Source organism: Leucoraja erinacea, chromosome 3, assembly GCF_028641065.1.
Source record: "Leucoraja erinacea ecotype New England chromosome 3, Leri_hhj_1, whole genome shotgun sequence".
Classification (NCBI taxonomy): Eukaryota; Metazoa; Chordata; class Chondrichthyes; order Rajiformes; family Rajidae; genus Leucoraja; species Leucoraja erinaceus.
Window position 1 is genome coordinate 53,637,500 of NC_073379.1, and position 27,772 is coordinate 53,665,271.

The following is a 27,772-nucleotide window of genomic DNA, read 5'->3' on the forward strand; positions in this document are numbered from 1 at the left end:
TATCAGGAATATGGAAGGAGAAAAAAAAATACAGCATTCAAAAGCTGAAATGTTACAAGATGATTCAACAGTCACCATGGCAATGGTAGACTCAGAACATTAACAAAGGATGGCATTGCGGAGCTTGCATTACAAGCACCATGATAAACAGCTGAGTAATGAGGTGTTTAATTATCCATTATTCAAGAGCTACAACGCGTTTGAAAAACAAGCTCTTTGTGATTGCTAGTCATTTCTAGACAGGTAACCTTTAAATATCTTTTAGGAAAGCTTTGGGATTTTCTTTTTTTGAAATGACAAGGCTACTAAAACTCATGCACTCCGCAAAAAACCTCATGCAGTAGTTAAGGTAAACCATCCAAGCAGTTTTATTCATTAATATTCATAAATACACACAGCAGCTTCATTAGAGATTTTTCAATTTGTTTTCCTCTTCGGTTGAATGTGGAGTATTAGGAGAGCCTTTTGTATGTCAAGGTACAGGAAGCAGAGATTGCCTCTGGCACTGCTACCTACATTTACCTGCTAGAAGTAAAAATTAGTAAGTGGAATCAATTATCTTATTTTTTTTTCTTCCTTGAATGTACACAATGTAACAAGAGTGACAGACCTGAAATTACAATCACCAAACAAACCCAAAGATAGCTGTTGTCCACTTTCATTGGCAGTTACAGCACAGAGGACATTGTCTGCAAAGTGGGACATCATCAAAGAGGATGTGGCGGAGGCTCATTTCCTTTATTACTCTCTTTTAAATTTAGATTTTCTAATGCAACATCTAAAGGCATAATATCTACACAGCCAATAGCACCAAAATCTGTGAATTCCCCTCGCTCATCCTCATCTGAGGATGAACTTTCTTCTCGCATCAGGGTGGAGAGAAGAAGCTCCTGCACAAACAGGCTGTGGTCTGCTCGCTCACTTTCCAGTGATTGACGTTCTCCTTCAGACATCTTCGGCTCATTCAACCTGTTGATAGCATCAAAATATATTTTATTCCCTGACAAAAAAATGTTTGACACAAACTTCATACAGTGTACAGATTTCCTTCAACCAAATTTTCTTTGCCTGGTCAAATGTTAATCTTAAAGCTTTTTTTTTGCACAACACTGGAAGAATCCCAGGCAAATTCAGGATTCAAACTCACATTTCTGATTGCTTTTTAAATGAAGGAAAAAAAACTTTTCATGACAATTTAATGGTCAACAGACTGAATGAAACGAGTAACTTTGCTTCTCAAAAAAAATAAATGCAATCTCATCAGAGGATACCTGCATTTCTGGTGAAATAATTTTCAGAACTAAAACTACTGCAATAAAATAAAACAAATAGCAACTGGCATATATTAAGCTTCTATCCAGAATTATCCTCTATTTACTTTTAAATCGGCTGAACAAACTGCTTTAATCACCAAAATAAATATCCAACAGGAAAATAAAGCCAGTGGTGCCCACCAATTTAGTTTTGATTAAATACCTGCAATGATTACGATAAAAATTATTAATTTATTTATACACCGATATCACATTAATACTAAAATCTGAATACATTATGACACAATGATAAAAACGTTGACCTGTTAAGGTAGTGGCCATTTGGCCCATCGGGTGTATTCCAGAATATGAATCCCATCAGTCCTTTTCAATCACTCTTTCCTCATAGCCCTGCAATTATTCTTGTGTCTATTCAATTCACTTTTGAAAGCCTTGATGGATTCAGTTTCTTTACTCGTACAGGCAATTAATTCCAGATAACAACTAATCTCTCCATAATATGTTTGCCTTCAATCTTTTGGCAGTAACATTTTAAAATCTAGTCCAGAAACTATCAGCTTCCTTCTAATCCTATCTAAATAAGTCATAACCTACATTAGACTTTTTCTCAATCTTCTTTATTCCAAAAAAAATCTTAGTTGGATGTTTTTTGCACACCAGAGAAGTCTTAATTCAATGACAAGGTTGTCCAACGGAAAGCCAGGTTCTGCCTCATAGCCCGAGCAACCACACATGTGCAGACACAAACATTGCAAGCACATACAGTGCCCTCCATAATGTTTGGGACAAAGACCCATCATTTATTTATTTGCCTCTGTACTCCACAATTTGAGATTTATAATAGAAAAAAATCTCATGTGGTTAAAGTGCACGTGGTCAGATTTTAATAAAGACCATTTTTTATACATTCTGGTTTCACCATGTAGAAATTACAGCAGTGTTTATACATAGTCCCCCCATTCCAAGACACCATAATGTTTGGGACACAGCAATGTCATGTAAATGAGAGTAGTCATGTTTAGTATTTTGTTACATATCCTTTGCAAGCAACGACTGCTTGAAGTCTGCGATTCATGGACATCACCAGTTGCTGGGTGTCTTCTCTGGTGATGCTCTGCCAGGCCCGTTTTACAGCCATCTTTAGCTTATGATTGTTTTGGGGGCTAGTCCCCTTCAGTTTTCTCTTCAGCATCTAAAAGGCATGCTCAATTGGGTTGAGATCGGGTGATTGAGTTGGCCACTCAAGAATTGACCATTTTTTAGCTTTGAAAAACTCCTTTGGTGCTTTAGAAGTATGTTTGGGATTATTGTCTTATTGTAGAATGAACCACCAGCATTTGTTTGAACTTGAGCAGATAAGATGTGTCTATACACTTCAGAATTCATTATGCTACTCCCATCAGCAGTTGTTCCATCAATGAAGGTAAGTGAGCCAGTACCTTCAGCAGCCATACATGTTCAGGCCATAACACCCCCACCACCGTGTTTCACAGATGAGGTGGCATGCTTTGGATCTTGGGCAGTTCCTTCTCTCCTCCATACTTTGCTCTTGCCATCACTCTGATATAAGTTAATCTTCGTCCCATCTGTCTACAAGACCTTTTTCCAGAACGGTGGTTGCTCTTTTGAGTACTTCTTGGCAAACTGTAACCTGGTCATCCTATTTTTGCGGCTAACCGGTGGTTTGCATCTTGCAATGTAGCTTCTGTATTTTTGTTCATGAAGTCTTCTGCGGACAGTGATCATTGACAAATCCACACCTGACTCCTGAACAGTGTTTCTGATCTGTCGGACAGGTGCTTGGGGATTTTTCTTTATTATAGAGAGAATTCTTCTGTCATCAGCTGTGGAGGTCTTCCTTGGACTGCCAGTCCCTTTGTGATTAGTAAGCTCACCAGTGCTCTCTTTCTCCTTACGATGTTCCAAACAGTTGATTTTGGTAAGCCTAAGGTTTGGCTGATGTCTCCAACAGTTTTATTCTTATTTCTCAGTCTCATAATGGCTTCTTTGACTTTCATTGGCACAACTTTGGTCCTCATGTTGATAAACAGCAATAAAAGTTTCTAAAGCTGATGGAAAGACTGGAGGAAAGACTAGGTGCTGAGAGCTCTCTTATACCTGCATTAAGGAGGCAATTAAACACACCTGAACAATTTTTACAAACACCTGTGAAGCCATGTGTCCCAAACATTATGGTGCCTTGAAATGGGGGGACTATGTATAAACACAACTGTAATTTCTACATGGTGAAACCAAAATGTATAAAAAATACCCTTTAATAAAACCTGACAATGTACACTTTAACCACATGTATTTTTTTCTATTACAAATCTCAAATTGTGGAGTACAGAGGCAAATAAATAAATGATGGGTCTTTGTCTCAGTTATGAACCATTCTTTCTATATGAGCCCCATAACCTTTATTTTGAACCCTTCCTCCTTTCCTCAATCAGATTTTGCACCCAAGCCACTTCTCCTAAATACCTCCCTCCCCTTCACTCAAATAATTTCCCTTCAGCCAAGTTCCTTTTCCTTTCCTTCTCAATCCCCCAACTCAACCACCCTCCCCCAAGCACTTCCAACTGTTCGCATCTTTGAAGCACGGCAACACACACGCTACCCGTTTTCTTCAGGTCCATTCCCTGACTGCCTGCCTGCCAGTCCTAGCAGCCATGCTTCCCAAAACATAATGCTTAGTCCAGAGCCTAGCACCTCCCTTGAAAACCTTGGAAGAATCTTCAGCCACTGACCCTTGCAGGCATAATACCATCTACGATACTCTGCAGATGGTGAATCTCGATGCACATGCCCAGTTGATTCATGCTATTCATTCCTCAGGGGCAGGAACATCTCAATCAGCTGCCAGCATAACTCAGCATATATACAATGACTAAATCCATGGGATCCATTACCAGCAGTCAATCTGTGAAGGAATATAACACCACATCTACTTGAGTAATCCCTAGGCCATCACCAAATGAAATGGGGAAAGAGCACTTGGGATAGCATATAAAATCTCAAATCTACTTATTGGCGGCATGCGGAAACTCAGAGTACATGTCAGAAAGAGCATACCATCTCCCACACTAACTCCATCTCCCCCCCAACCCCCCATTCATTAAGCACCTCCCACTCCATCTTTGGCAAAGTCTGCCGGTCCCACATTAGCTTAACCAGCCACCTCATAACCCATAGAACAAGTAGAAGCTAGTCAATCTCAAACCGAAGGGATTCTTTGAGGGGAAGACTTAGACAAATAGGAGCAACACTGCAGCTGAGGACTTAACTTACAAGTAAGCAGTAGGAAAGAACTGCAGATGCTGGTTTAAATCGAACGTAGACACAAAATGAATGAATGAATGAATAAGTTTATTGGCCAAGTATTCGCATACAAGGATACACAGAAAAGCTGGAGAAACTCAGCGGGTGCAGCAGCATCTATGGAGCTATAGATGCTGCTGCACCCGCTGAGTTTCTCCAGCTTTTCTGTGTAACCTTCGATTCTCCAGCATCTGCAGTTCCCTCTTAAACACTTCGCATACAAAGGAATTTGCCTTGGTGCTCTGCCCGCATGTGACAACGACATACAGTGACAGTTAGGAATGACACATAAAACATTAAACATTAATAATAAAACATGTTGGAGTAACTCAGCAGGACAGGCAGCATCTCTGGAGAGAAGGAATGGATGACATTTCGGGTCGAGACCCTTGTCTTGCTGTCTCCGACTACATTCTATCTGTCCCGCCCACTACCCTGACATCAGTCTGACGAAGGTCTCGACCCGAAACATCACCCTTTCCTTCTCTCCAGAGATGCTGCCTGGCCCACTGAGTTACTCCAGCATTTTGTGTCTACCTACAAGTAAGCATTGAAAAAATGAACAACACCAAGGGAAGTACTTTAAATGTCATACAGGAGGAGCAATGTGAACTGTTTAAAATACAGTCTACAGAAGAAAAAGGAGTGACAAATCAGCTCAAGGTAAAGAATAGGTTTAACACAGTGATTTAGCAGCCGATGCTTCCACTTAATCTCTAATCATTTTGGGGAGATTTAAAGAATACCTTCTACAGCCTCTGTGCACAATGATATTAAGAGGCAATGTAACAGAAAGACAGAAGTGAACTATCAATTGTCACAAGAAAATAAAATCCTCCATTTGGATGTCATGCACACATAGACCTGAATCATTGCTACAATTCTCTCTGCCTTTAGCACCATCATACCATCCAAACTTATCACCAAACTCGTGAGACTTGGTGTCGGCACTCATCTCTGCAACTAGATCCTCGACTTCGTGACCAACAGACCGCAATCAGCGAGGATAGGGGACAAACATCGCCTACGATAATCCTCAACACTGGTTCTCAGTCCCCTTCTATACTCCTTGCACACACACAACTGTGCGGCCATGTACAAATCTCAATTAGATTTTCTAATTCACAGACGACACCACCACTGTCGGCCGGATATCAAATAATGATGAGACGGAGTACAGGAAGGAGATCGAGAACCATCAAGACCCAGTTTTATCTTCTCCCCAAAATTCATAAACAGTACTGCCCTGGCTGACCCATTGTTTCTGCTTGCTCCTGTCCCACTGAATTAATGTCCACATACCTCGATTCCATCCTATCCCCCCTGGTCCAATCCCTCCTTACCCATGTCCAAGACACCTCACATACCCTTCTTCTCTTCAATCACTTATGTTTTCCAGGCTCAAGCTCCCTCATCTTTAGTATGGATGTTCAGTCACTCTACACCTCAATCCCCCACCTGGAAGATCTTAAATCCCTCCATTTCTTCCTCGAACACAGAACCAGCCAATTTCCTTCTGCAAACCCTCTCCTCCGCCTAGCAGAGCTGGTCCTTACTCTTAACAACTTATCTTTCAACTCCACCCACTTTCTCCAAATCCAAGGTGTAGCCACGGGCAGCTGTATGGGCCCTGCAAAGACTCTATCCCCTACTCCCAATTTCTCCGTCTGCGCCATATCTCGGCCCAAGATGAGGCGTCCCATGTCAGGGCATCTGAGATGTCCTCATTCTTTAAGGGAACGGGGGTGCACCTCTTCCATCATAGATGAGGCCCTCGCTAGGGTCTCCTCGATATCCCGTAACTCCGCTCTTGCTCCCCCTCCCCCCTGTCGCAACAGGGACAGTTCCTCACCTTTCACCCCATCAGCTGTTGCATACAGCACACAATCCTCTGACATTTTCGCCAGCTCCAACGAGATCCCACCACTAGCCACATCTTCCCATCTCCACCCCTTTCCAGAGACCGTTCCCTCTGCAACTCCCTGGTTAACTCGTCCCTTCCCACCCAAACCACCCCTTCCCCAGGTACCTTCCTCTCCGACTGCAGGAGATGGAACACCTGGCCCTATACATCCTCCCTCAACTCCATCCAAGGACCCTAACAGTCTTTTTAGGTGAGGCAGAGGTTCACTTGCATCTCCGCCAACCTCATCTACTGTATCCGTTATTCCAGGAGTGGATTCCTATATATTGGTGAGACCAAGCGCAGGCTCGCCGATCGTTTCGCTGAACACCTCCCTCAGCCTGTCTAAACCTACCTGATCTCCCGGTTGCTAAATCTTCCGGTTGCTAAATTCCCCCTCCCATTCCCACATTAACATATAAGTACGATTACAAAATAATAGCGGGAAGAAAATGGATAAATGTTACGGTTTATCTTGTTTCATAAGGCAAAACTATCTTGTTAAATTCCTTTACATCTGTTATCCCAATGGGCTTACTTACCTCGTGAGCAAGAACTGGGAATTTTGGGAGGCTTGGTGGCTGTTTTCTGTGGTGATTGTGTTGTTGGTCACTGTAGTCTGTGTGACTGTGGTGCTGAGGCTGCCGGTGTTGGTGCGTCTTGTTGCATTACGTGCAGACTCCAGCTGCTGTCGTGCTGCCTGTGCCTGCTGCCTCTCCAACTGCAGCTGCATTTGCAGCTGTTGTAATTGAGAAGCAGAAGGGCCAGAGGAGTTTAGTTGTCCTCCAGCAGAGCGTCTCACACCTGATAACTGCGATAACAGTTCTGCAACCAATACAAATAAATTATTTAAGAGCAAGTTGATAAATTGTCAAAGATAAATAGAAAACAGTAGAACATACATTACAGATCTATCAGAGCCTGCAGAGAAAGGTAGTGGTTCAGTTGAGTCAAATTGAGGATGACTCGTTCGTCCTAAAGAACGCAAGATGCTCGTGCCCGATTTCTTTATACATAGAATCACTAATGCACATCGGCTACCACATGGTGCTGGTCTACAGATGCACCACACCAAGCATACTGTCAGGTTGCATCACAGCTTGGCTTGGTAACAGCTCTGCCCAAGACCATCAGAAATTGCAGTTGTGGATGTAGCCATGTCCATCACACAGACCAGACTTCCCACCATTGAGTCCATCTATTTTTCAAGCAGCCAACAGAATCAAAGATTTGTCCCAACCCGGTCATTCTCCCTTCTCCTTGCTTCGGAGCTTGAAAGCGCGCAGCACCAGACTCAGGAACAGCTTCTTCCCCTCTGTCATCAGGCTTCGGAACAGTCCTTCCACAAACTACTGTGCTGTTCGATTCACCTCTACCCAATTGAGGAGATTGGACTTTGATTATGAACTGTAGTTCTACAATGCTCAGAACTAGATTCTGCACTCTTTATCTATCCCTTTGCACTATTATATTTTAGTTTTAACTGATTGTATCTACATGGTATATCTGATCTCCCGGTTGCTCAGCACTTTAACCCCCCCTCCCATTCCCAATCTGACCTGGGCCTCCTCCATTGTCAGAGTGAGGCCCAGCGCAAATTGGAGGAACAGCATCTCATATTTTACTTGGGTAGCTTACACCCCAGCGGTATGAACATCGACTTCTCTAACTTCAAGTAGCCCTTGCTTTCCATCCTCTCCCCCTTCCCAGTTCCCCCACCAGTCTTACTGTCTCCTACTACATTTTATCTCTGAACCGCCCACTACCCTGACATCAGCCTGAAAAAGGGTCTCGACCCGAAACGTCACTCATTCCTTCTCTACAGAGATGCTGCTGTCCCACTGAGTTACTCCAACATTTTGTGTCTACCTTCAATTTAAAAGAAACGAGTTCTTTTCTAGACATATGGTATATCTGATCTGTTTGGATAGCATGCAAACAAAGCTTTTTACTGTACCTTGGTACATGTGACAATAATAAGCCTAAACCTCCATGAGGAAGAGGAGTGTGGAGACTCAGAGAGGTCTATCAGTGGACACAAGTTTATAGAGTCAGAGTCATAGAGTGTTGAACGTGAAAACAGGTCCTTCGGCCGAACTTGCCCACATCGACCAACATTTCCCAGCTACACTAGTCCCATCTGCCCGCCTTTGGCCCATATGCCTCCAAATCTGTCCTCTCCATGTACCTGTCTAACTGTTTCTTAAATGTTCAGATAGTCCCTGCCTCAACTACCTCCTCTGGCAGTTTGTTCCATACCCCCATCACCCTTTGTGTGAAAAAGTTACCCCTCAGATTCCTATTAAATCTATTCCCCTTCAACTTAATCCTATGTCCTTGTCCACGATTCGCCTATTCTAAGCAAGAGACTCTGAGCATCTACCCAATCTATTCCTCTCAAGATTTTATACACCTCTATAAGATCACCCCTCATCCTCCCGCGTCCCAAGGAAAAGAGTACCAGCCTACGCAACCTCTCCCTATAGCTCAGACACTGGTCGTAAATCTTCTTTGTACCCTTTCCAGCTTGACATCCTGACATCTTTCCTATAACATAGTGTCCAGAACTGAACACAATACTGTAAATGTAGCCTCATCTGTGTCTTATACAACTGCAACATGACCTCCCTATTTCTAAGGCCAATGTGCCAAAAGCCTTTACGACCACCCTATCTACCTGCGACTCCACCTTCAAGGAGCCATGCACCGGCCTTCCAAGATCCTGTCTTCAGGCAGATCACACTGAATCTGTCTGAAGATGGGTCCCGACCTGTCCATTTTCTCCAGAGATACTGCCTGATCTGCTGAATTACTCCAGCAATTTTTTGCCTATCTTTGGTATAAACCAATATCTGCAGTACCTTTTAATTATATACTCAACATCATGGTGTGCTTGGAACTCATTGAGGTGTGGGTGCAACATTTCAGATGTGTGGCCTCTGCTGAGGATAGACTAATCAGCATTTGAGAGGGAGAGGCCGGGGGGTGGATGACGAAGATATAACTGGGGCCACGAGTAGCATCAGAAGTGACCACGTGAAAAAGGAGTTCAGAGGAAAGAGGGGAGAGAACAGATTTGTATGTTGTCAAAGATTGTGTTGAAGCTTAGTTGGAAGATTTAAGCTTGCATTGGCTTGGAAACCAAACATGACAAACATACTTTGTGTCTGGTGCAAGAGAATGTGATTAGGACTCAGATAGAAATGTTGAAGCTGCGTGTAGCAGTAAATTTTGCAGTAATGCTCGATCACCAGATCCTTCCAGAGTAACCAGAATTGAAACATTTATATTATTTTAACAGGTTGTATAAGCTTTGGTTTTACATCCTTGCACTAGGGGAATTGGGGGAATTCAGCAACTTAAAATGTCTCAACCAGAATCTTCACCTATCATTTTCACCTGACCTGCTGAGTTACTCCAACTTTTTGTGTCTATCTTCAACTTACAATAGAAAATGGATACAAATAAAAATAACAGTTTCCCCTAGTAGGAGAATCCAGAAAATGATGATTTTTTGTCAAGGGCAGCAGTAAATATGATTCAAAGTCAAAGAAATGTAGTTACAATTATAGGCAGACAAAAATGCTGGAGAAACTCAGCGGGTGAGGCAGCATCTATGGAGCCAAGGAAATAGGCAACGTTTCGGGTTGAAACCTTTCTTCAGACTGATGTGAGGGTGGGGGGGAGGGGGTGGAGTGGGAAGAATAAAGGAAGAGGTGAAACCAGTGGGCTGAGGGAGAGCTGAGAAGGGAGGAGAAAGCAGCGACTACCTGAAATAAGTGAAGTCAATGTACATACCGCTGGAATGCAAACTGCCCAAGCAAAATATACGGTGCTGCTCCTCCAATTTACAGTTGTCCTCACTCTGGCCATGGAGGAGGCCCAGGACAGAAAGGTCGGATTTGGAATGGGAGGGGGAGTTGAAGTGCTGAGCCACCGGGAGATCAGGTTGGGAACCGAGCGGAGGTGTTTGGCGAAGCGATCGCCAAGCCTTTGCTTGGTCTCACCGATGTAGAGCAGCTGACATCTAGAGCAGTGGATGCAATAGATGAGGTTGGAGGAGATGCAGGTGAACCTCTGCCGCACCTGGAAAGACTGCTTGGTTCCTAGAATGGAGTCAAGGGGGGAGGTAAAGCGACAAGTGTAGCATTTCCTGCGGTTGCAAGGAAAAGTGCCCAGAGAGGGGGTGGTTTGGGTGGGCAGGGACGAATTGACCAGGGAATTACGGAGGGAGAGGTCTCTGCGGAAAGCAGACAGAGGAGGAGACGGGAAGATGTGGCAAGTGGTGGGATCACGTTGGAGGTGGCGAAAATGTTGGAGGATTATTTGTCGTATGTGAAGGCTGGTAGGGTGGAAGGTGAGGACAAGAGGGACTCTGCCCATGTTACGAGGGGGGGGGGGGGGGGGGGGGTGGGGGGGGAGTAAGAGCAAAGTCATGGGGTATAGAAGAGACCCTGGTGAGAGCCTCATCTATAGTGGAAGAGGGGAACCCTCTTTCCCTGAAGAATGAGGACATCTCTGATGTCCTGGTATGGAACACCTCACCCTGGGTGCAGATGCGGCCTAGACGTAAAGTTATAACCAAGATCTAACTGAATAGTAGAATAGGCCCATGGGGTTAAATGACCAATCCCTTTTCCTATGCCAAGGAAATCTTTGAATGAATCAGCTGATCCAAGGATAAAGAGGTGAGATGTATTCATTCTGTCAAGAGATTAACTTGCAAGAGTCCTGCAAGCAGAGAAACACTGCAAAAATCTTCAATTTTACATACAATTCCAGAAGTTGATATGGGTTGGTATTAGGCCTGCAAGATTCTACATATCTCGAGGCTGATACCTCAGAACAATATGAAACATGACAGTTCAAAGGAATTACTTCCTCTCACATAACCTGTATGTAATGAGATGGCAATAATTATATCCACATGGGGGTTCAGTGAATAAAGAATTCATGGCTCCAAAAGCTACACGACAATAACAACGGAACAGAGTTGAAGCACCACCCAGCAGAGCGAGATGTCCGTCAGGGAATGTTGCCGGCTGGCCCGCTGCAGACTGCAGGAGTACGTGCTAAGGAACTCACTGAAGCTTGGTGCAGCCAACGCCAAGGCTCGGTGGGGGAGCCACAGTCTAGGGTCCTTCCGCTGCTGGACATTGGGGGCACAGTATGGTGGAGACGCCCATCAAATTAAGGGAAGGTATCCCACGCCAGGGGGCCACATGAGTGGCACGGGTGGGGGACTTTTTCGTGGAATTTAAAAGATGTATAAACTGTATTGAACAATTTGTATAGCCTACGAAAATATCGGATGAATTTTTCGCACGCACTGTATATATTTATTACTTGGACAGAGGCCACAGAGTGGCACGGGTGGGGGACAGTTTGGTGGAATTTGGCAAATGTAAAAAAATTGTATTGAACAATTTGTATAGTCTCCGAAAATGTCGGATGAATTTTTTTCGCATGGTTCATGAACTGTTTATATTTATCAATTGAATAAAGTCTATTTTGAAATTTAAAAAAAAAAGGAACAGAGTTGAAGCAATTTACAATACCACTGCTAAATTCAGATGCTTTGTGCAGCTGAAGAACAGCGTTTGAAACAAGTGCTCAATATTTAAAATAAATACATGAAACCTTAAACAAGCCAGCCAGCAAAGGTAAGGAATCAGGTAAGTGACAACAGACTTGGCAACTAATTGACTATTAATTATGCACAGCCTGATCTGTTTAACATGTAAAGAGAATTTAAACAATCAAAAAGAGATGCAAACTAGTTTCCAATGATAGCTAACGTTCATAATTCAGATTCCAGATTTCAAGATTTCATGGCTGATCGTCCCCAATCAATAGCCCGTGCCTGCCTTCTCCCCATATCACTTGATTCCACTAGCCCCTAGAGCTCTATCTAACTATCTCTTAAATCCATCCAGTGACTTGGCCTCCACTGCCCTATGTGGCAGGGAATTCTATAAATTAACAACTCTCTGGGTGAAAAAGTTTTTTCTCACCTCAGTCTTAAATGGCCTCCCCTTTATTCTAAGACTGTGACCCCTGGTTCTGGACTCGCCTAACATTGGGAACATTTTTCCTGCATCTAACTTGTCCAGTCCTTTTGTAATTTTATATGTTTCTGATTTTAACTTTCCAAGTTGTCATGAAGAAATCTGAACTTGTGTCTTTAATCTAGCCTCTCAATTACTATTCTAGCACTTACCCATTGTGTACAACTGCAATAATCTTGTAACAGTCATTCATTTTCTTTTACATTTTTCAAATATTTACTCCTGACATTTGATTGCAATGAATATAAATTGAATTGTTTGCTAATAAACATATCAGCACATTGCATTCAAGAATCTCAGTCTTATTTTATAATGACCTTACCAGCTGTGAACGTGCAGCACCCTATCCACTTCTGATCAATCTTGATCTTATCATTAAACCTGCAGACCATGGAAATGCCGTGGGAGTCTGGCACAGGATCTTTACCTTGCAGAGGCCAGACAACAGCTTTGTCTTTCAAGTCAGCTATCTCGTACTGTATTTTTAGCCCAATATCATTCTGTTATTATATACATCATTAGAAATTTACACTTACCAGCTATTGGATCCATAGCTTCCCTATTGCTTGGAGAATATGAACTTTGTGAGGACGAAAGTCCACCAGTGGAACTGCTAGTAAAGTGCATGTTTGATCTACGAGCACGCGGTCCTCCAAGGCCTCGGCCAGGATGAAACATCCTACGTACGTGTCGAACACCACTGGATTCATCATAAATAATCATTAAGGAAATGCAATAAATGGGAATGAAAATTTCCAACAAATTAAAATTGATAGAGTAATTATTATATTGACTATATCTCCTGCATTAGAGCACTGAGTGTAAGAAAATCACCCTTTCAGAATCTGCAAATCACTACCAAAACATTTGAGATACGCATCAAAGTTTCATTTTCAAGGAATTGACATACATGTATGTAAACACAAAGATGTATATACAATGAATAAATTCTGTAAAAAGATCCTTCATCTAGTCTGTCAAGCCTTATAAAATATTTTAAAGCCTCAATTATTTCATTCTTTTCAACTCTAAAAAATATAGTTCCACTCTAGTCAATTTCTCCACATATACCAAACCTGCCATCAATGGGACCAGGCTAGTAAATCTTCACTGTACTCCATCCAGGACAAGCACATACTTTCTCACATTGAGACACAACTGAAATGAGACTTCCTTGCTCCTGTATTTAAATACTTGTATTCAACTACATTTTTATCAAATAATGTAATATCCATTTAACAGGCTGGCTCTCTTTTTTCCTGGAGCACAGGATGTTGAGGGGTGAACTTGGAGGCATATAAAATCATGAGGGGCATTGAAAAGGTATATGGTCCATCTTTTTCACAGTGTAGGGAAGTCTAAAACTAGAGGGCATAGGTTTAAGATGATAGGGGGAAGATTTAAAAGGAACTTGATGAACATTTATTTTTACACACAGGGTAGAGCATATATCGAACGAGCAGCCAAAGGACTCTGAGAAGCAGGGACAATTAGAATATTTAATCAGGCATTTAGACAAGTACGTGGATAGGAAAGGTTTAAGAAGGATATGGGCAAATGCAGGAAAATGGGACAAGTGCAGCTTGGCAACTTGGCCAACATAGACAAGTTGGACCAAAGGGCCTGATTCCATGCTGTATATCTCTACAATTCTAGTCAAACATGATTTTCGCTTCATAAATCCACATTTACACTGCTCAATTAAATTATTTTCAAGTTTGGTTATTATATATTTCATTGTAATTTGAGCAATTTCCCTGACACTGGCATTAAGCCAACAAGTAAAACTACAGTGCATTCAGAAAGTACCCCTTCACTTTTTCCACATTTTGTTACGTTACAGCCTTATTCTAAAATGGATTAAATTCATTTTTTTAAATCATAAATCTACACACAATACCTCATGATAATAATAAAGCGAAAACAGGTGTTCAGAAATTTTTGCAAAGTAATTAAAAATAAATAAATGAAATATCAGATTTACATAAGTATTCAGACCCTTTGCTATGACACTCAAAATTGAGCTTTGGTGCATCCTGTTTTCATTAATTATCCTTGAATTGAGATGTTTCTACAACTTGATTGGATTCCACAAGTGGTGAATTAAATTGATTGTACATGATTTGAAAAGGCACACACCTGTCTATATAAGGTCCCACAGTTGACAGTGCATGTCAGAGCAAAAACCAAGCCATGAAGACGAAGTAATTGTCCATAGACCTCCGACACAGGATTGTGTCGAGACACAGATCTGGGGAAGGGTATAAAACTATTTCTGCAGCATTGCAGGTCCCGAAGAGCACAGTGGCCTCTGTCATTCTTAAATGGAAGAACTTTAAAACCACCCGGCCAAACTGAGCAATCAGGGGAGAAGGGCCTTGGTCAGGGAGATGACCAAGAACCCAATCATCACTCTGACAGAGCTCCAGAGTTCCTCTGTGGAGATGGGAGAAACTTCCAGAAAGCCAACTATATCTGCAGCACGCCACAATCAGACCTTAATTGGTGGCCGATTGGGAAAGGGGGAGATGCAGCGAGACCTGGGTGTCATGGTATACCAGTCATTGAAGGTAGGCATGCAGGTGCAGCAGGCAGTAAAGAAAACAAATGGTATGTTAGCTTTCATTGCAAAAGGATTTGAGTATAGGAGCAGGAAGGTTCTACTGCAGTTGTACAGACCACCCGCTTGGTACAGTTTTTCTCCAAATCTGAAAGACATTATTGCCATGCAGAGACGTTCACCAGGCTGATTCCTTTCTGGTCTGATGAAACCGAGATTGAACTTTTGCACATATAATTTCATGAGTTTTATGTCTGATTTCTATGTAATCTTTGGCCTGAATGCAGCGAGATTGTTCCCGATGTTAGGGAGTCCAGCGTCACGCCTAAGGGAGGAAACCAGGCTCACGCAGAGAGTGGCACCTGGCCAATACCATACCTATGGTGAAGCATGGTGGTGCAGCATCTTGCTGTGGGATGTTTTTCAGCGGCAGGAACTGGGAGACTAGTCAGTATCAAGGAAAAGATGAACGGAGCAAAGTACAGAGAGATCCTTGATGAAAACCTGTTCCAGAGCATTCAGGACCTCAGTCGGGGCAGAGGTTCACCTTCCAACTGGACAACGACCCTAAGCACACAGCCAAGACAACACAGGAGTGGCTTTGTGACAAGTCTATGAATGTCCTTGAGTGGCCCAGCTAGAGCCTGGACTTGAACCTGATCGAATATCTCTGGAGGGACCTGAAAATAGTTGTGCATCGACGCTCCCCATCCAATCTGACAGAGCTTGAATGGATCTGCAGAGAAGAATGAGAGAAATTACCCAAATACTGGTGTGCCAAGCTTGTAGCGTCATACCCAAGAAGACTTGAGGCTGTAATCGCTGCCCAAGGTGCCTCCACAAAGTACTGAGTAAAGGGTCTGAATACGTATGTAAATGAGATATTTCAGTTATTTATTTTTAATTACTTTGCAAAAATTTCTAAACACCCGTTTTCACTTTTTTATTATTGTATATAGATTGATTAAAAAAAAGGATTTAATCCATTTTAGAATAAGGCTGTAACGTAACAAAATGTGGGAAAAGTGAAGGGGTCTGAATACTTTCTGAATGCACTGTAATTGTTCTTTCTCTCCTTTTCTTAAATATTGAGACCACATTTGTTGCTCTATAATCCACAAGAACAAGATTTTGGAATGATCATCAAAATATCCATCTATTTCAAAAATAAACAGGCTTCTCCAATTACATGTCAGCTTCCAACACACTTCGAAACAAAGTTGCAAGAGAGGAACACTGAACTTTTCACTGCTACAGCAGGCAGGGGAGGGCTGCAATCTTACATTTGGGAACGGGCTCAGTTCCAATGGAGGAGACGGGTGCATGGTGGAATATTGGGTTGGGGGATCACACCATTGGGGGAGCAGACCCAACGGGTCTGCACTTGGTCTAGTCATCTATAAAATCACCCCCTTCAAAACATTAGGATGATCAAGTCCTTGGGATTTATCAGTTTATAAGCTGTTGTGACTAAAACCAAGTTCCTTAATTACCTCACTTTCACTAAATCTCTTAATCAGCCGATTCTTTTGGCGAGTTTCATATTCTTCCATGAAGAAAAAACAAGGTATTTGCTACAAGGGGGAAATTTGTGCTCATTTGGCCGTTTTCTTTTTACATCAGGACACAAGATCTTTCTGATCAGTCTACTCTTTTATTTTATTTTTCCTCTATTAATATTCCACATAGGTGGATATATGTAAAGAGCTGCCAGAGGAAGCTGCAGAGGTGGGTAAAGTTACAATTGTTTAAAAGGAATTTAGAGAGGTACAAGGCTAGAAAAGAGTTAAGAGGGATATGAGCCAAATGCAGGCAAATGTAATTAGCTTGGATAGACAGCTTGGGCAACATAAACAAATACTTTTAAACTCTTAAAAAAGAGTTCCACTCTAGTCAATTATTCCACATATATCAAACCTGCCATCAATGGGACCAGACTAGTAAATCTTTACTGCATCCAGGACGTGCATTCTTCCTCACGTTGAGATTAATCAGATGCACTGGTCTAGGAGATTAAACAAACCCATTGAGTTGCTCCAGCACTTTTTTAGTTGAAAGAATTCATTGAAGTCAAGGAAGGCCTACAAAGGACTTTAATACATGACTACATGTAAGCAAATTTGTTGCTTTAGCTTGTCCAGCACAGCAAGATCACACAGACTTCAGAATCAGAAGAGATCCATATGTAATCTGTTGGAATTGTGGAGAAGAATGATGTTCAGAACAGTTTGGCTAATAAGCAGTAAGACGTCTGGACATACAATGCCCTCCATAGTGTTTGGGACAAAGACCCATCATTTATTTATTTGCCTCTATGCTCCACAATTTGAGATTTGTAGTAGAAAACAAATCACATGTGGTTCAAGTGCACATTGTCAGATTTTAATAAAGGCAATTTTTATAGATTTTGGTTTCACCATGTAGAAATTACAGCTGCGTTTATACATACAGGGACACATGGCTTCACAGGTATTTGTAATTGCTTAGGTGTGTTTAATTGCCTCCTTAATGCAGGTATAAGAGAGCTCTCAGCACCTAGTCTTTCCTGCAGTCTTTCCATCACATTTGGAAACTTTTATTGCTGTTGTCAGATTTTAATAAACAATGTCAGATTTTAATAAAGGCCATTTTTATACATTTTGGTTTCCCCATGTAGAAATGACAGCAGTGTTTATACATAGTCCCCCCATTTCAGGGCACCATGATGTTTAGGACACAGCAATGTCATGTAAATGAAAGTAGCATGTTTAGTATTTTGTTGCATATCCTTTGCATGCAATGTCTGCTTGAAATCTGCGATTCATGGGCATCACCAGTTGCTGGGTGTCTTCACTCGTTATGCTCTGCCATCTTTAGCTTATGCTTGTTTTGGGGGCTAGTCCCCTTCAGTTTTCCCTTCAGCATATAAAAAGCATGCTCAATTGGGTTCGGATCTGGTGATTAACTTGGCCACTCAAGAAATTACCATTTTTTAGCTTTGTTGCTTTAGAAGTATGTTTGGGATCATTGTCTTGCTGTATAATGAACTGCTGGCCAATGAGTTTTGAGGCATTTGTTTGACTTGAGCAGATAAGATGTGTCTATACACTTCAGAATTCATTCCGCTACTACCATCAGCAGTTGTATCATCAATGAAGATAAGTGAGCCAGTACCTTCAGCAGCCATACATGCCCAGGCCATAACACTCCCACCACTGTGTTTCACAGATGAGGTGCTATGCTTTGGATCTTGGGCGGTTCTTTCGCTCCTCCATACTTTGCTCTTGCAATCACTCTGATATAACTTAATCTTCGTCTCATCTGTCCACAAGACTTTTTTCCAGAACTGTGGGCAAACTGTAACCTGGCCATCCTATTTTTGCAGCTAACCAGTGGTTTGCATCTTGCAATGGAGCCTCTATTTCTGTTCATGAAGTCTTCTGCAGACAGTGGTCATTGACAAATGCACACCTGGCGCCTGAAGTGTGTTTCTGATCAGTCGAACAGGTGTTTGGGGATTTTTCTTTATTATAGAGAGAATTATTCTGTCATCAGCTGTGGAGGTCTTCCTTGGCCTGCCAATCCCTTTGCGATTAGTAAGCTCACCAGTGCTCTCTTTCCCCTTAAGATGTTCCAAACAATTGAGTTTAGTAAGCCTAAGGTTTGGCTGATGTCTCTAACAGTTTTATTCTTATTACTCAGTCTCATAATGGCTTCTTTGACTTTCATTGGCACAACTTTGGTCCTCATGTTGATAAACAGCAATAAAAGTTTCCAAAGGTGATGGAAAGACTGGAGGAAATACTAGATGCTGATAGCTCTCTTATACCTGCATTAAGGAGGCATTTAAACACATCTGAGCAATTACAAACGCCTGCGAAGCCATGTGTCCCAAACATTATGGTGCCCTGAAGTGGTGGTGAGCTGTAATTTCTACATGGTGAAACCAAAATGTATAAAAATACCCTTTATTAAAATCTGACAATGTGCACTTTAACCACATCTGATTTTTTTTTCTATTATAAATCTCAAATTGTGGAGAACAGAGGCAAATAAACAAATGATGGGTCTTTGTTCCAAACATTATGGAGGGTACTGTAAATTGTATAGCTACATTATCCTTCAGAATTGCATCTTGCCGATAATTTAGCATCTGAATTATTTAGCTCTGGGCATCAATAACAACATCTCAATTTAGATGTAATACTTTTTTTGAAAATCAAGTTGCATGAGTATGCATGAAGCTAACAATGTAGCTGAAAAGAGGAGAAATATTATTTTTGAATATACAGGAATTACATCGCTAATTTGAAAAAAAATCATCACAGGAGACCATTCTTACAATATTCTCAATAGGCAAATTATGTGATCCAACCAATTATGCAAGCAAATCCAATAACAGAATGGTTTACAAACATTTCTCAAATAAAAAAAGGTCATGGTGTAATGCAAAAATTCAACACCTCATAATGGCACAAGCAGACTGCATTCACCACAAATTCTATTGTTTTGTTATTTACTGTTCATTGCGACATTGTTGAGAAAATACACCATTAAAAGTTCCCAACTTAAGATGTTTGTAAACAGGTGTAGAACAGTTTTCCTTTACGCACGTACAATAAATGTTATACTCAAAGAAAGGATATTAAATCTCTAGGAGCCCTGTGTTCAAGTGTAAGATGAGCTGCAAAGTCGTCTGTGACATGATTAGGATCCCCGCCAGGTAATGCTGCACAGATTGGACAAACCTGCAACACATTAAAAAAAGTTAAATGATCACTTATAATTATTATGAAGTCCAGAGTTCAGGCAAGTGGATGCAAACAAGCTTTGGGATGAAGAAATAAAGAAAGCCTTAATTTGAATATTCAGAAAAGGAACTGAACTATCTTGAGAAGTGCAGCAAAAAGTAAGAGTGGATGGTTCATGACAAATCCACTGTTTCCATCCTTCTACATTAAATACATACAGATTATATGTTAGAGTAGGAAAGTTGGCCCTTTGTACGAGCACTTTCAATAGATTATGACTGATCTAACTATAACCTTAACTGCACATTACTGCCAATGAATGCCCAATGATCTTTCAAGAGTCACGAGTCGAGAGTGTTTTATTGTCATATTCTGAAATGGAACAATGACATATTTACTTGCAGCAGCACAACAGATATGTAAACATAGTACATTGTAAGCACCATAATAAACAACAAAAACCACAAATAAACAAAAACAGTGCAAAGGCAAAAACAATGCCCCCAAATCTATGTAGTTGGGATCTTCTTTGGAGTTTGTTGCGTTTAATAGCTTGATGGTTATTTGGAAGATGCTGCTCCTGAACCTGGATGTTACAGTTTTCAGGCTCCTATACTTCTTCCTGATGGCAGGAGCGAAACGAGTGTGTGGCCATGGTGGTGTCCAGCATGTTTTTCCCCCTCACTTTCAAATGTAAAATTCGTAGATCTTCCAAATTCATTTGATATACAGTAAACCCTAGTTTTAACTGACCCCTTTACAACGCAATTCAGCAGACTGACATGCTGATGCTTCCCAGGTCGCACTGCCTCTTGGCCGCTTGGGGGCCTGGCATCCGACTAGCAAGGTGCACCACCGAGCCCTTCTTCACCCATTGCACGGTCCAGTTCAAGCAGCTATTGTTGTGGCTCACTTTGTATCCTGGGGTCAGCGCTTTCTTTGGCAGGAGGTCACAGCCACCATGGGGCTAACTCAACCTCCCACCTGCTGCTGCTTCTTCCTGTCGGTCGATGCTTTGTCCGTCCCAACATGACCACCGCCGCCTCCTGCTCCCATCGTCTGTCCACTCGGTCTCTTCCCTACTCTCCCTCCCCCTATTCCCCCCCCCCCCCCCTCCCCCCCCCCCCCCCCCCCCCCCCCAACCCCCCCTCCACCACCTTTCCACCATCACCAACTTCTCCTTCTGTCTCAGAGTCCTCAACATCACCTTGGAAGCAGCAGCAGATGAGAGGTGAATAAGCACATCTTGCATTAACAGCGGCCTGAAGAACGCACAGTCCCCAGGGGCTACAATGTGAGCTGTAACAACGGTCGTGCCACTGGAACATGCGGTGGGTTAAGAAGAGCTCCCAAGTGCAAACCAGCAGCATTAGTGCCTAGTTTTACGGTGAAATGGCATAAAGTGTTGGCTGAATCAGTCTGAAGAAGCATCCCAGCGTCACCTACCCGTGTTCTCCAGCGATGCTGCCTCATCTGCTGATTTACTCCAGCACTTTGTGTGCTTTTGTGTATTATCCGCCATCTGCATTTCTTTGCATTATTTATTGTTGGCCAGTGGTCTTTTAACCCATTAAAGACCACAATAAAACAGAATACTCAGGTCAGGTAGCATCTGTGCAAAGAGAAGCAAAGTTGATCTTTCAGGTCGAAGAAGTTTCTTTTGTCTCCTTCCCCAGCAAAAGGTCTTTAGCCTGAAGCATTAACTTTGTTTCTCTGACCTACTATTTCCAGCATTTTGTATCTTTATTTTAATGTGCAGCAGGTTTGATTTCCAATTAAAGTTCACAATGTAAAAGTGAGGGAGAAAGGAAATCCCTTTTACTGAACACTGCACACAGTGATTTATAGCCAAGCATCAACCGGGCTTTTTTTCTTACAGATGCCAATGAGCTTATTGCATTTGTTTAATGCTATAACAGTGTCAATGGACTGACATGAGGATGCTTACCCCTTTCTAGGATATTAAAAAACAATCATTATCAGTTGTCGTGGACAAAGAATAACGGCTGTTTTGGGTGATGGGAAACATATTGATGCTGTTTTAGTTACAATTAGTGGAAATATCCAGTTAATATAACTAACCAAGGACTAATGCATTAAACCCATGTCAATATTTCATGATCAAAAAATTAAATGTGTATAAGCAAAGCAACACTGCCCTCAAACGATCATGTGCAGTGAGCTCAAATCCCTCTCACAATTGTTACCAAGGTTATCATTTATTCGACCATAGTGCAGAGATGCAAGACTGAGAACAGCAGAAACAATGTTGAAAAACTGTCCTTTACAAAACTAATTTTGTTTCCATTGGAAAGACTGACAGAGTTGTTTTCCAATGTGAAGACTCATTTTATCATTGCAACACATGCTAACACGTAGCAAATAAAAGAAAGTGAAGAACCTGTATAGAAACATTTATGCAAACAACCTTGGAAATGATTAAATGCTTGTCTTGCCTACTCCTTAAAAATATTATAAGACTGCATTGTAAATACTCCAAAGACAACTTTGTAAACCTTCCTACTTGGAAGCTTTAAACAAAGTTTATCTTGCACTAAACCCGTTATACCCTTTATCCTGTACTGTACATTGTGGTCAGCTTGATTGTAATCATGTATAATCTTTTAATTGACTGGATAGCACGCAACAAAAAGTGTTTCACTGTATCTCAGTACACGTGACAATAATAAATATATTAATATCAATTTTTAAATAATATATACAAAAGAATATATATCAGCTAGACATTAGCGGAGAAATTGCAGATGGAGATTCATCTGAGCAAGTGTGAGGTGTTGCACTTTAGGAAGTTGAATGCAAGGGGGAAGAGTGCAGCAAATGGTAAGACCGTTAACAGCATTGATGTACATAGATATCTTCGGGGCCAAGTCCATAGCTCCCTGAAAGTGGCCACAAAAGACACAGCAGTAAAGAAGGCGTGTGTTACGCTTGCTTTCATTTTTCAATGCATTCAGTATAAGAGTGAGGAAATTACATTGCAACTTTAGAGAGTTTTGGTTCCCATGCATCTTCTGGATCAGCCCACCTTATCAGACATTGTTCAAAATAAAGTTTTAATTAAGATTGGCAGTCAGTCACTTCTGCACAACTTCTGAGAGTGGATGCTGAAGAAGGGTAAATAATTCCATGTGATGGGCTCTTTCCTATCTCCATGGTAGAAAAATCAACTGGAATCACAATACAATCAATTGAATGAAGAATTATAATGGCTGCACAATAGTGTACCTAGCACTGCTGCTGCTTTGCAGCGCCGCCATGTTCAGTGCTGACCTCGGTTGCTGTCTGCATGGAGTTTGCACATTATTCCTATAATGGTTTGGGTTTCCTCCGGGTGCTTTGGTTTCCTCCCACATTCCAAAATTGTGCAGTTGATAGATTAAATGGCCACTGTAAATTCCCCCTCGTGTGTAGATGTTTGGTAGATCTGGGGGCAATTTATGGGAATGTAGGGATAATTTAAAATGGGATGAATATAGATTAGTGTAAATAGTAGCAATGTTACAAAATTTTGAGATTTTAAAAATCAAGTCTGCAATTTATCCCATCAGATAAAGCATAAAAAGAAGTTTAATTTGACACCTAATTCACTTTCATATCTCAAGTATTTAAAAGTTATGGCCATTTTCATACTCGGAAATTAGCATCTTGTTCCCTATTGATTTTCTATGGACATAACAAAAAAGCTGTGATCGTGGACAGTCAAAAGCACATAACTTTCTTAAAAATTAAGAGAACTGAATGACATTTTCAGTTATCATAGATTGAAGCATTCTGAAACAAATATAAAATAATCTTACTTGGATGACCTGAAATTAAAGCATATAATTAGTTAGTTACCCAATTGTAGCTAATTTCAACCTTCAATTACTAGATCTAAATTCCCAGAGGCAATTCGGACTGTAAACGCCTATCTCACCAGGGACTAACTCTACTGAACGTTTTTCCTTCCATTATTTATTATGTAAAAGAATATGTGTGTTATGATTGTGTTTATAATTTGTTTGGTTGTTTTGTTGTTTGTCTTTTGCACAAAAGTCCGCAAGCATTGCCACTTTCATTTCACTGCACATCTCGTATGTGTATGTGACAAATAAACTTGACTTGACTTGACTATCAATTTCTTAATAAATGATTAACATTTTTAAATAGCCTAAGTGTCCAAATAATATTCACAAACAATTCACAATAAAACATGATTTTTAAATCTCATTTACATTAATTTATAGGCCAAATGGAAGGAATTTAGTTTAATTGCTGTAAATTAAAGTCCATTTAAATCAGCTTTCTAGTGGGATCCTGTGAACGCGCTGGTTTAGAACGTTCACATTGCGGTAGATTTGTGCCGTCAAATGCCCAGAAAAATACTGCGGGATATAATGGGGCCCAAATTAGCTACTCGCAACATTAAACTTTGTATAAAGGGATCTTAAGAAGCCCTTTTTAATGTAAAAATAAACAGCCTACCTTCTGTTGTCCGCTGTATGAGATCCGGCCGGTTGCCGGTGGTCGCGGGTTTAGAGGTTAATTTTTAAACTACTATAACGATTAAATAAAGCCCTTAAAAGTAATAATAGCTAACGCGACGGAATCTTCCAGCGATTTTTCGTTAATAATTAACTAGGCTGAACATCCTCGATTTGAACAGCCTAGGGAAAATCGCGTTTTAAACCCGCCCCCCTCTAAACGGTGCCAAAATCGCGCACACCCACAGCGACAGATTTTCAGCGATGCTTCAGGTACGCTTTGCAACATACCTATAAATAGAGGATAGTTGTCAAGATGGATTTAGAGATCTGTGCTGTTTCTTTCTATACAAGTCTAACATATGCAAATGAACCCCATGGGAGAGTGGGGGTGTTTCCAAGGATAAAACAAGGCAGCAGGGTGGAATAGCGGTAGAGTTGTTGGCTTACAGCACCAGAGACCCGGGTTCCATCCCGATGACGCGTATTGCCTGAACGGAGTTTGTACGTTCTCCTCGTGACCGTGTGGGTTTTCTCAGAAATCTTTAGTTTCCTCCCACACTCCAAAGTCGGACAGGTTTGTAGGTCAATTGGCTTGGGTTTGTACACTTGATATAAGTGTACATTGTCCCTAGTGTGTTCAGGACACTGTCAATGTGTGGGGATCGCTGGACCGAGGGCCCGTTTCCACGCTGTATCTCTAGACTAAACTAAACTGAGAAAAGAGCAGAACATACTATTTGTTTTGTTTTTATAAATCGTACAGGTTTGACTTTTGAGCAACAAATTGCCAAATAAACATGTACCATCCTATTAATACCCCATAAATCACAAATATAGTTTTAAACCTCTTCTACCATGACAAAATATTTGACCTATAAACCTCCTGCCATGTGTTTGCTCTTTAATGTACTGGAAAAAATTATGGATTTCCAGTATTGTTCAACATAGGAAGAATGTGACTGACATTCACTTGCCTGGATAAGTACAGCTCCAACAACTCACAAAAAAGATCAGCGCCATCCAGGACATTGTAGTCTGCTGTTTAGGACTCAAACACTCAAAACATACATTCTCTCCAACACGAGATGACTGTAGCTGTTGAGGTAATCTATAAAATGCATTGCAGTTACTAGCCCAGGTTACTCTGAAAGCACTTCTCAAATCCATGGCCTCTACCACTAATAACAAGGGTGGCAGGCACATGAGAGCACCACCACCTGCAGGCTCCACCCAGGGTTGCACATCATCATTGTTGTGTCTAAATCCTAGAATATCCTCCTCAATGGCACCAAGGGAATATCTTCTCCAGAAGGACTGTTGTTAAAGAGGTGGCTAAAATCATTTTGAAAGCAACTGGGGCAGCGATACATGCTTGCCTTGCTAACAACACCTCGATCCCAAAAATGAATACTTTTTTATTTTACTAGACTTACCTTTCAGACTGTCAAACATGACTGCATCCCAACAATTAAATCCAATCAACAGTTTCACTAATTTTCCCCTCAAGAAAATGTTTTAATTATATCACAAAAAAAATTAAGCCTAACCAATAAAGCGGATCAACTTTTTCTCCATAAGACGAAAACAGCGATATCCTGAAGCATTTAGACATTATGAAGGAGGTGTTGGTGCATAAAGATAGACAAATCCCCTGGGCATGATCTAGTGTATCCTGGGGTGGCGTGGGAGCCAAGTGGAGGAAAGATAGCTGGCAGCGAAATCTGTATCATTGTTAGTCATGGGGGAAGAACTCGAAGGCAGGAGGATGGCTGTTGTTGTGTATTTATTTAAACAGGGCTGCAAGGGCAAGTCAAGAAATTACAGGCCTGCAAGCCTTACATCAGTGGTGGGAAGGTTATTGGACGGAATTCTAGGACATTGGATTTATTTGCATTTGGAAAGGCCAGGACTGATCAGGAATAGTCAGCATAGATGCAACAGATGAGGCTGGATTGCATTCAGTGCTCCCAAAGTGGTCTCCTCTACATTGGTGAGACCAAACATAAGCTTGCCAATGCCTGCTGGGGGTCCCGGTTGACAACCATCTTAATTTCCTTTCCCATATCTACCTTTCTGTTCGTGGTTTCGTCTGGAAGAAGAGCACCTCATATTTCACTTTAGCAGCTTACAACCTAACAGTATAAAGATTCAATTCACCAATTTCAGGTAATGCCCTCCCCTCACCCCAGTGCGCACACATTTCTGCCACTACCTCCAACCACACCCATCACTCTGCTCCCTTCTCCTCCTCCACATGCTCATCACCCATCCTCAAATACCATCCATCTCTTTTATCCTGTCTCTTACCCCCCTCACTGTCACCTTCCACCCATATCCTTCCCTCTGGTTTACATGTTATGCTGTTATTTTCTTATCCAACACCCTTTTGTCCTCTTTTCACCTCTAGCATTTGTCGTTTGCTCCACCCAGCTGCTTATCATCCCGTCACGTATCCACCTATCACTTTCTAGGTTTTGTCTCACCCTTAAAATGAAGCTGAAGTATATTTTAGAATCAAACAAGGGGAGGCACTCAAAAGGTGTTGGTGCCTCCAGAGCAAATGTGACCAACCCGTGATTTTACAGAATAGACACAAGGAACTGCAGATGCTGGAATCTTGTGGGAAAAAACACAAGGAACTCAGCAGGCCAGACAGCATCCTTGCAGAGCATGGTTACGCAATATTTCAGACTGGTTTCCTTCTTCAGATTGATTGTAGTAGAGGGGCAGAAAGCTTGGAGGTGGGGGCAGGACAAAGGTAGGAAGTGATAGGTGGATACAGATGAGGGGGGGGGGGGGCTTGATTGGCAGATGGGTGAAAAGGAGATGAAAAAGAGAAAAAAGGCTGAGCGATAAGGAGAAGAGGAGTAAATTGTGAGGCTAGAGGAAGGGATGGAGATGGAAAGGGACATACTTTTACAATATATACAGAGATATATAGGTAATAATTGTACACCTCCATGACAAAACTCTCCCATGAATACGTAATATTCCCAAACCAATGACAGGAGAGAAGAAATACAGATATAGAAATTAAAGCTACCGGAATGGGGAGGGGACAGAATAAAAGTGGTATTGAGAAAGGCCAAAATAAGGTCGATAGAAATCATGAGTTTGTCTCTGGAAAAATAGCGAAAATACACATACAGTTAGATACAAAGTTAATTCTGAAATCGCATGGACATAGCAAGATTGCAATAGAGATGTCCATAGTGCAAACAGATAATGGAAATTCTGAGCATGCAGATTTAATGTCACAAGGTTCTGCACTAGAACTGTTGGTTGGTAAATGGAACTAATTCATAGTAAACTAATGGTTATTGGAAAAGTACTCATTGGTTAGAAGTTCACACGTTTTGAAATTAAACTTAATACACCTTAAACCACAATGAAAGCCATCATTTTATCAAGTAAAGCCAAATAGTCATT

The 27,772-nt window shown here is 41.4% G+C and overlaps 1 protein-coding gene across 1 annotated transcript in view; it reads right to left on the reverse strand.

Moving 5' to 3' along the window:
* Nucleotides 1–352: 352 nt before the first annotated feature.
* kcmf1 (potassium channel modulatory factor 1) overlaps nt 353–27,772 on the reverse strand; it is a 106,135-nt gene continuing 78,715 nt past the window's right edge. Inside the window, exons 4-7 of the mRNA XM_055632695.1 lie at nt 19,752–19,853; nt 13,103–13,277; nt 7,041–7,323; nt 353–969 (exon numbers count right to left, since the gene is read on the reverse strand). Coding sequence (XP_055488670.1) covers nt 708–969; nt 7,041–7,323; nt 13,103–13,277; nt 19,752–19,853 — 822 coding nt within the window. The 3' untranslated portion in view covers nt 353–707. The remainder of the gene's footprint in view (nt 970–7,040; nt 7,324–13,102; nt 13,278–19,751; nt 19,854–27,772) is intronic.